The sequence below is a fragment of the Saccostrea echinata genome, unplaced genomic scaffold (assembly GCF_033153115.1).
Source record: "Saccostrea echinata isolate AGI-Se365-2 ecotype Australia unplaced genomic scaffold, CSIRO_AGI_Sech_v1 ptg000009l, whole genome shotgun sequence".
Classification (NCBI taxonomy): domain Eukaryota; kingdom Metazoa; phylum Mollusca; class Bivalvia; order Ostreida; family Ostreidae; genus Saccostrea; species Saccostrea echinata.
In genome coordinates, this window is record NW_026889758.1 from 49,461,814 (window position 1) to 49,472,500 (window position 10,687).

At 32.5% G+C, this 10,687-nt stretch overlaps 1 protein-coding gene across 1 annotated transcript; it reads right to left on the bottom strand.

Annotated features, from left to right (window-relative positions):
- Positions 1–1,414: 1,414 nt before the first annotated feature.
- LOC133182828 (protein split ends-like) lies at positions 1,415–8,882 on the bottom strand. The gene is made up of 3 exons (XM_061317672.1): positions 8,829–8,882; positions 1,735–1,998; positions 1,415–1,546 (listed from the first exon to the last, which is right to left on the bottom strand). Exons 1-3 carry the CDS (start codon positions 8,880–8,882, stop codon positions 1,415–1,417), a joined length of 450 nt encoding a protein of 149 aa, XP_061173656.1.
- Positions 8,883–10,687: the final 1,805 nt, after the last annotated feature.

Genomic DNA, 10,687 nt, shown 5'->3' on the forward strand with positions numbered 1-10,687 from the left:
ATACTCGTGGAATTGGCTAATTGACTTATAAATATTTCCGTATGTTTAACTTATGTAAAATTCAACACGTCAGATTGATTAAGTACATTTCTTTTATCTGTTATCTCATTTGAAATTGGTAATATAGTGACTTTTTCGTGTTTAAGTCTATAAACATACCCCCACTCCCCATCCCCCCCCACCCCCAAAAAACATTGATATGAATTTGTGACATAACAATTCATAGTACCCGTAAAAAAGAATTGTTGTTTCACGGGGGGTGGGGGTGGGGTGATGTTTTGAAAGTAAATTTCCGTTTTCCGTTGATTTCTATAGTGAAAAACACAAGTTTTAGCAACTTAAAGATTTCTCTCTCTCTCTTTGTTTTCCCAATTAACTTGTGTTTTATGAAAAATAACAAATATGAAAAATTATTCAAATAAGTTTTTTTGAAATTGACTAGGAGATAGTAGACAGAACAATATTATTGATCCACGTTCTTTTCTTGCTATCATAGGATTTATAAGATTAATGACATAATTGGCAGCTATATTTAGCCAATATCAAAAGACATATGCTGAGTTAAAGCTATATATGGCGTATCTGAGCTAAAAAATAAAAATACGAGACTGAGTGAAGATAAACATGATATATGTTATTTACGCTCAAATTTAAATTTTCACCGATTTTGAACTAGAATAACCTCACGTCTCTATGGTCAAATTGACCTTAAATTGTGTCTGTTATTTAAATGCGGAGTCGGTAAATAATTTTAAATCGGTTATTGTTTTAAATTTCTAATATCTTTGAAACGTGGTTGATTTAAATTGTGTAATTTACAGGAAAGTCCTATCTTTATATAAAGTAATAAAATAACTAGAAAGATCTTTTTAATTTTAGTTAGTCCGAACTTATAAAAATACGCCATATATGACTTTAATTCACATCGCCTGTATTTTTAGTGCAGATTGATAAACATGTGTCCGGTCATTTTTTAAATTTAACCCATACCTTGGAATTATCTTACAAGGGACGGGCGTAAAACTACAGCAATCAATAAATTATTACCATATACCGTGAACATAAATAGGAACTTTTATAAAATGTTTATTCAGATGTTATTTTTAGAATGTTTAATATTAAACATGTTGGAAATGTGTGATAGAAAAATTAAAATGAAAAACCTACGGAGCCAATGTGTATACATAGGAAGAGAGGTCCTGTCCACAAATGCTATTTATTGATAATGAGAGGCTAAAGATCATCAAACCTTGTCAGGTGGGTAACGTGGTCTTAGAATTTTTAAACCACAATAATCTTCTATGACTGATCATTCTTCGGTGTCAATTTTTTTAACTTGAATAACAAAACGCCTAAGATCATCAACAATTTCTCTAACCTCTCTCTCCTCCACAATCTCTTCCACCCAAGTCTTCTAACTCTGTCCTAACTCTTTTCCCCCAAATTTCTCTCCCACTCTCTCTCTCTCGTCACTAAAACTCTCCAAAATCACTTTCTCTCCACTGTCTCTTCCCCTTTTAACAAACTCTCTCCACTCACAGTCTCTCTTTAAGAACAACAAATGGAAATCTGTGTAGTTTATAACGTTCATGTACTGTACATACAATGACCAAATCGAAGCCAGAACTAAATCTTAATGAGAAAACTCCTTGCAACACTCTCTCTTCACTCTCCACTCTCTCTCTCTTCCCCTCTTTCCTCCCTCTCTCTCTACTCAGTCTCTCCCCCACTCACTATCTCTCTCCATTCTCTTTCTTCCTTCTCTCCCCACTCACTCACTCTCTTCTCTCGCTCCCCACTCACTCTCTCTCTCTTCACTCTTTCCCCACTCACTCTCTCCTTACTCACTCTATCTTTCTTCCCCCTCCTACTACTCTCATTTTCTTTCTCTCTCCCCACTCTTCTCTTCTCTCTCTTCGGGGATGGTGAATTTTTTGGAGGGGGTGAGATTGTACGTATAACTAAATTCTTATTAACATTTTCTAATTCTATATGGATCTGACATATATACAAAAGCATAATTTAATTTTTTTTAAGTGTTTTAGGACTGTGAATTACTGTTATCACCAAAAATTTCAATATTGGTTGAACAGATACAAATTAAATCACACCCAATGATTCTTAATTAGTATACTAAACATTCTTGAACAGTTAATTTGTCAAAGAAATACATCTGTATCAGCGAGGTATAACAGAGAAACGTGCAACGTATGTTCAACTACAGCATTTCCTGTGAAAATTAACTCATTTACTTACGTCCGCTTCCCTTTGTTGATAAAAATTTAACTGTTAGAGTTTTCCTTAAATTATTGAAATTAAAGACTTCGGATATAAATCATATAATTTTTTCCTATTTTGTTCATGCGTATGTAGAAAATTTAGCTAGCTTTACTGTACTCTTCTTACACTATAGATCAGGGATGGGGTCAATTACTTTAAAAAGTAATTAATTAAATTACAATTACTTTGACTTTTTCTTCAATTAAATTACAATTAAATTACAGGCTTTCTAAGACATGTAATTAATTAAATTACAATTACTTTGCAAAAGTAATTAATTAAATTACAAATTACATTTAATTTTTTGAAAATTTTTATAATCCTTGTCAATGAATATACAGAACATCATTTATTTGTATATAAGCTCAGCCTCTGCACAAACAGTACTAGAAATAATATGTTATAGGCATTGTGTATCGTTCTGGTTGAATTAAATTTTATAACATTTATTTACAAAACAATAAGAATCTCCTTAAAGAACTATCCGAGATCAGTTTGATGCAGTTTCCACCACACAAAACCTACATGTACACAAATTGCATGGCTTATGATATTTGATTAAAAGTAAGTATTTTAGTAGAGTGAAATGAGTCGCAACTGTAACCCCTCAAATTAAATATTTCCTTTGAAGGTAACCTGAACATCCTAAATTGCTATTTATGTTGAACAATTTTACTTCATAAATCAGAATTGTACAGATAGAAAATTCATTCATAAAAATCTGTTTAGATGTTAAAATAATTATCAAATTGAAAGGTTGTTTTTTTCTAAAGCTAGCGGAGCATTTTAAATTGAAATAATTATCTTCATTGGCTTTGTCTTCTAAATCATGGAATGAATATCTCTTTAGAGGAGTTGATTTGTTTTGATTGCAATTTAAAGCTGTGATTTGGAGGGCAATTATCTCTTCCCAACAAGAGAGAACTTAATTAATGACATACACCTTCTTTTTCTTTATTATTGATCAAACAACAAAGATTGAAATATAATAAATGTGTGTTTCATAGCTGAATAGACCTAAGATAGGTGGTTCAAAATTCATGTTTATAAACATAGATCAAAAAATTCAAATTTTACATAATGATTAGAAAGAAAATAGTTTATTATTATCAAGCCAATCATTTAATTATTTTGTAAGCATTAACCTAAGATTTTGTATAAATGAAGGATTGAGGATATGTTTAACAATACAATAAAAACCAGTAAAATGGGGAGGTAGTGGTGACGATATATCATGAATATATCATGAATGTGTATTATGTAAAGTAATTGAATGTACATGTAATTGAAAAAGTAATTGAAATTACATGGTATTTTTTCAGTGTAATTAATTAAATTACAATTACAAGTAATTGAAAAAATGTTCAATTACAAATTACTTCCAATTACTTCAAAAAATGTAATTAATTACAGTCAATTACAATTACTTTTTTCAATTACCCCATCCCTGCTATAGATACATGAATTTTAGGGGAACTAATTTGGACTTAATCGTTCGTGGATATAATTCTAGATCCTTTATCGTTATTATGCTCCTTGAAACACAGGATATGATATTATACTTATACTCTATTGACCATAGATTTCCACTTACTCGCCAGTGGTGAACCACTTCTGCCTATACGGGTCTCTTTGAATGGGAGATGTAAATTGATTAATTATTGGACCATTCAATTGCAACGTTTACCGTTACTCAAGCCATTTTAATAACTACTGGGGTTATTGGGAATAATGCAGATATTGTTCAATGCAAAATTCGGGTGGGGGGGGGGGTGAAAAAAATTAAATGCTGGCATGACATCAATACCTGCAGTTTGCCTCTAAAATTCTTCTTTGAACCAAGGTAACAGCTAGTGAAGAAGACAATAACAGTTATTCCATAATTTATAAGTTCAAGTTCAATTTATTAATCCAAACCAAAATACTGAGTATTGGTATGTGGGGTACATTAATAACGTATAATTATTCGTTTTATATCTACTGGTCACAGATACAAAAACATAACAGAAAATGAATAAAAATTAAAAAGAGGGGAGGAGATACTGTATAACGGGTTATTTTTACTGCGGTAAATTTACGAATTTTGGTTCAGATAGGGTGATTTAAATTTTTACGCGTTAATTTTTTTTACGAATTGAGCATGTCCGTAAAAATTAAAATCAAGGAGGATAAACACCATCATAATTATTAGGAGAAACATATATATAGTTTTATTCAGAATTTTTTGTTTTGAATTGACAACAGTTTCATAAATTTAATAACATTCCATCTGTGAGAATAATAATTGCCCAGGTAATTTTTTCTAACATTCACTAAAGCTTTACATTCTAGAATATAATGAAATTCATCGGCAATTTGAACATTATTACAAAGTGTACAAACTCTTTCGAAAAATGGAATACCATACCATCTTCCAGTTTCTACTGATAGATGATGGTTTTCAGTACGAAATTTAAAAAAAAATTCTAAATTTACTTATTAATATAATTTTCAAATCCAAATTTTGTTTAGAGATTCTGTAAATTTGTCCCTTTGAAGGGTTAATTACGTCACTGGACCACTTTTGAATAAATTAATTTTGAAATATTTGTTTTACAATAACAGTTATCGATTTATGATTTATATCGACACCCTATTCGTACCATATACGTTTGATAAACCACACATATTACAAATTTTCTGTATACAATCTAACCATGGATTTGTTACATTTCAATCATAACGCAGTTTAAACATATATGTACCGGGGTATATAATACATTTACAATTATTTTTGCGGACCTGAAAAAAAAGCTTTGCTTAATATGAAATCATTCTACAATATACCGAAATATACGAGGAAAACGACCTGTTTCACTATAGACCATGTACGATGGCGTGGAACTTTTCAAATTCAATACCTGCTTTAAAAATTTCAAATGGAAACGTTCAATAACACCATGATTTTCATAGCTCCATACTTCAGAGCCATATAATAAGACTGGTACTACAACTTTATCAAAAATGTCAAACTGGCTTTCAACTGATAATTTAAATTGTCTATTTTTTTTATAATACAATATATCTATATAGTATATACATATGTATCTATACTTGAGCATAAATTGCTTAAGTCGGCATGTGGCCCATAGGTCTGTTATGCATTTCATACAATAACTTCGTTATCAGTCTAAAATTCAAGAATTTATTAAATCATATCAAATTCTGTCTATAAAGAAGTTTTTTTTTTTTAAAAATTATAATAATAATAATAAGGTTGTTTTTTGTTTTTGCTTTGTTTTGTTTTTTTTTTTTTCTGTTAAAAAAAAGAACAAAATAATGTTCTGTCCCTAGGTGGTCTCTTCAGCCCACTGGATAGAAAAGAAAATCCCGAAACCTTGTTGCATATCTACAGGATACCACAGCCATGTTCTAAAAGTTTAATTACAAGCTTATCTTTTAAAAAGATTGGTGGCATAATAAAATACAGAAGAAGATATCTGAACCATTTACAGAAGAAGATATCTGAACCATTTGTTAAATTTGCTGAATCGATTAATTATTAATAGGAAGGCAGATTGGTACACTGGGGGTTGAGTTTGGGGGGGGGGGGTCACAATTCAGAATGGTGAATCTAAGAGCGTGCTTCACGTCGGCAATGGCATAACTCCTAACTGTGCTTTAAGCATTCTGAATTTTACTGTAATTTCAATTTCGAGGTGAAAAATAAAAGGTCAGTAGAACCAATGAGCACCTTAATTTGGGCCTTTCCGGCAAGCTCGGAAAACATATCCGAGGTTGCCGCGGTTTTCCGAGCTTGCCGGAAAGATCCATGAAGGTAGATTAGAAAAGCTATGTATACATTACTGCTTTATAAATAATAGTCTTGGTTTTATAAGACCCGAGTTACTGTTACTTTTTGTTCATTTACGTGCAGGTTAGACAACAAAACACGAAACTTCAGATCATATGTATTTTCAGATGATAAACACTAAATTGACATGTCTTTCCGACATACTCTGAAAAAGATTGTTGTGGTTGTTGTTGTTGTTTTTTCCGAGCTTGCCGGAATTATCCACTAAAGTTGTAAAACTGTAAGGAAAGCTAGATGTCTAGAATCTTGGCATTATATGGCCAATTTTTTTCCTGTACTTTTATGTGTAGGTTAGACAATAAATTAAAAAAAGAATCAGAATCCGGATCTAGACTGGTACTGACTCTCTCTCTAACCTACGAAATGTATTTCGCGCATATCAGACAGGAAAGGCCAGTGTAAATTCGGATCATTTCTATTTTTGTATGACAAAACGAAATTCTTATCGTACAGTCTATCTACAGTAGTTTTCCCAGAATCCCCGACCGTGAAATCGAGCATGCGTATTTCAGAAATATAGACTAACGTAGTTGCTAGCGCTCGAGAGCGCTAGCAATTATCTACTTCATAAAACGTAAGAGGAATTCTGGGAATCAGGTGTTCATAGATAACGTCGTTTCGCCCAAAATTAACATCCGAAACCTTATTGCATATTATCTACATGTCAGCAACAATCATATTCCAAAAGATGAATTGGCTACTGGGTAAAATGTAAGAGGAGATCTTGGAACCAGGTTTTTGTGAAAATAAAAAATTAAAACCTTATTATGCATCTACAGAACACCAACAATCGTATTCCTAAAGAAAATTTGGCAACTACATAAAACGTAACAAGAGTTCATAGAAAAAAGATCATTTGGTCAAGAGTAAAATGAAAATTCGCATCTGAAAGACACGACCTAATATATTATGAAAGATAAATTGACTACTGCATAAAATCTAAGAAAAATCTGAGGAAAAACATAGTCTAGAAGAACGACTTTATCATAACCTCAATTAACCCCCAGGGTGAAAATGAACAATTTAAGACGTTAATGCGCATTTACGGGACACTATCTACACTATTTAAAGAAAATGAATTAATCACTGCAAAACAATCTAAGAGAAGTCTGAGGAGGAGAATATTGTAGAAAACCCGCGTTTTTCGACCCCTAATTGGCCTCTAGGGTAAAAATGAAAATTTTAAAACCTACTTGCATATTCACAGGACACCACCTATCATACGCCAAAAGATGAATTGAATTCACCTCCAGCAAATTCACTAGAGTCATTGAATAATAATAAAGATTTTATATCAGCATGTTTTTTTTTAATTTAATTCAGCGATGGAATAGTACAAAGAACCATAAACTGAGTGAATGCAAATTTTCAAAGTTCACTAATCAATATTTTATGAATGATTGTGTACTTGCTAAGCAATAAGCATATTTGAAAATTCAGAAACTTACTTTTAGGCCATAATTTTAAAAAATACATATTGAAACTTTTCTTCATTAGTCTTTTTTTTCATAAAAACATTACATTCTTGGACATCTTGACGATTCTAAAGGAGGGAATTCAGTATTATAATCTTTTCACAATAATGTAGCGTTATGACATTCCCTTGGGTCCTCAGCAGCAGGATATATGCACTCAAGTTTGAATTCATTCCAATCTAGGGTTCCACAGTTATAACTTTGACACCATTTCATCATCTCATTGCTCAGTGACATAGACCTTGATTTCTAGTCAAAATTCACGCATCTTTCTACTCATAATTATATAGTTTTCTGCAAAGCCTTATAAGGTCCTTTCTGTAGCTCACTGAATGAAGGGGACGGCAAGTACAAGTTGTCATTCCTTGTTTAGCTGATATATTATATGAGAAAAAAAATCTAATTTAAATCTTACTTTCACTGTAATTGTTTCCGTAGAATGAAAAATGAACATAACGAACAGTAATCAAGCTCAAAGGTCCATTGAAACAATACAAATTGGGAGCAGAGCAGACACAGACCTTTAAAAACATCAGAGGTGGAATCAGGTGCCATAGAGGAGTAAGCATCCCCTGTCGACTGGTCACACCCGCCGTGTGCTCCTAGCTTGTTATGACCAGGCAAACGGAAAAATTGATAGACAATGCAGTGTGAAAATAATGGCCTGGAATTTGTATGAAACACGTCAGTCAATATTCAACTTAATGATAGATTGTATTTGCTAAAAAGGTCATTGTATCGACCATAGAATTTGCAAAATGTTGACTTTAAACGATATCCTTGTATCATCGACTTATTTGTCAATAGCCTGTCTTGTTTTAGAAATTGTCTTTCATGCTTAAACAACAAAAACGTTTTCTGGAAATTTCAATCAATTAGAATGATCTTCGATTCATACAAGACAGAAACAGATTGTTATTGTATATAAAACTTGGGCTAAATACATGTACGTAACTGATACTCAAATGTGTATTTAACTACATATTGTTTTGCATCTAGATCTACATGTGTAATTTGCATGATTTACATCTGAAGGTGCGTGAGCCATGCCCCTTCGACCTGTCTCTTGGAATTCAATTTTGGACCTATATGGAGGAGGAGAAATTTCAAGGCAGTTGCTAGATGGCCTTTGTTTTCAAGCAATTTTTATTTCAATAACTTTCATTGCTCGATGAACTTGACCTTTGAGACCTTGATCTTAAATCAGGATGATAACATACCTTGAAGTTATGAGCAATTAACATACTGGTGTTATAGAGTAGGATTTCCCCCATAGCCAGCCCCCCCCCCCCCACTTGAAAAAATCGTACTACTCGATGTATCAACACCTCTCTCGACGCATATACCTGTTTGTTCATAGGATTTTAAAATGTATATCAGGCCTTCTTTAGTGATTTGATAGTATGTTTGCCCTCTAAAGGCCCAGTATTTTATTTATGGATCGATCCTTTTGCCAAAGAGTGTGAGAAAATTCTAAAACTAATGTTATTGATAGGTTCCACATAGGTCTCAAAACAACAACAACAACAACAAAAAAACAAACAAACAAATCAAAACAAACAAATTAAAAAAAACACACAAACAAACAAAAAAAAACACCCCCCCCCCCCAATATATTTATATATCTTTATAAACTTGTTCTCCTGTTTAAAAAAAAAACTACAAAGGAAGCAGAAAACTTCTTCGCTTTCATTATTTAAACTCATATAATTTTCTCAGCAGGTATCATAAAAGAGAAATTTAAGGGGGTTGACTGGAGTTTCCATTGCACAATACTTCGCGCAGCAAATAGTGAAATGAAGCGTTTTTACACTTTTAGAGCAATTATTTTAACATGATTTATCAAATATAACAAAATTAAGTAATCATAGATTAAGAAAGAAAATAATAATATTTTTTAAGAACTGATTTTTATACAATTTTTCAACTAGGTAGACGGACGTCATGAGTGTTTGTGGCGTTTTGATAAACTGAAGTTCTTTAAGGGGGAGGGGGTTAAAGAGTGTTATAAGAGAAAAGATATAAAATATTGCTCCTGAAATTTTTAAAAAGACAGGAATTCGAAAATCTCATAATTATCTTTTGTTATTTTAGGTATTAATCCTTAGTATCTGTCATATTTTTTTTTAATTTTCCACAAAAACAGGAAAATTACGTAAATTTAGACATTTTTGAGATTCCAAATCTGGAAACCGCACGGTAGAATTTTGTCTTTCTTACATATAATATACAATGCAGTATTATACTCAGTTTGATCAGAAAGTCTATTTTTATGATTTGCTTTGAAGTGCAGAAAAAACATACAATCCTATAGTAAAACTTAAAAGTATATAACCACATTTTGAGATGGTCCCTAGAAATACCCAGACAGTAGATTTTCCTGAAACTTTGCATGTACACTGTTCAAAGTCAGTGTAAGCTACACATGGTATAAAAGTAAAAGTTTTTTTTCTCTATTATACAGTTTTTACACAAGTAAAACCGTGTCGGCTCCCTTAAATTGATGTCTTTAAATAGCCTTCATTAATTAATTGTAACCTTTCGTTTGTTATATTTTGCATACACACACACACACACCCTCACACCCTCACACACACACATATCTTCTCTCTCACACACACACATGAAGTTTATCTCTAACCTCCTGCAATTGCATTGAAAAACTCTAAATTCACGCCCCCCCTTTTTTCTGAGTATAATCTTTTGCTGTAGATTTTCATTAAGACGCTGGTTGCCCCCCCCCCCCCCCCCCCCGTTTTGTTGCTGTGAGTTCGAGCCCTGGCGAATTCCAGTATTTGAAAAAAAACATGTACCAGAAAGCAAAAAGTTAGAAAAAGGTGCCCTCCTCCCCAATCTTTCAAACGGGCTACGGGCCTGTTATCTTCCTTTTTTGAAAATATTTAATTATGCAGTTTCAGTTCTCATCAATGTATCAATGTTATTAGTCGCCCGCGTGGCGCAGTGGTAGAGCGTCTGTTCTAGATTCGCGGGGTAAGAGTTAATCCTTACGTCGTGGGTTCGAATCCCACTGTGGGACGTGGAGACCGGTCATTCGGATGAGACCGTATAAAGCGAGGTC

Excerpts from the sequence above, each read along its gene's own strand:
- LOC133182828 (XM_061317672.1), bottom strand. The coding sequence starts at position 8,882 with ATGGGGGAAATCCTACTCTATAACACCAGTATGTTAATTGCTCATAAC. Across the intron at positions 1,999-8,828 it reads TAATTGCTCATAACTTCAAG|ATCCATATAGAATTAGAAAA; the intron begins GTATGTTATCAT and ends TATATATGTCAG. Across the intron at positions 1,547-1,734 it reads AAAGAGAATGGAGAGAGATA|AGAGACTGTGAGTGGAGAGA; the intron begins GTGAGTGGGGGA and ends TTGTTCTTAAAG.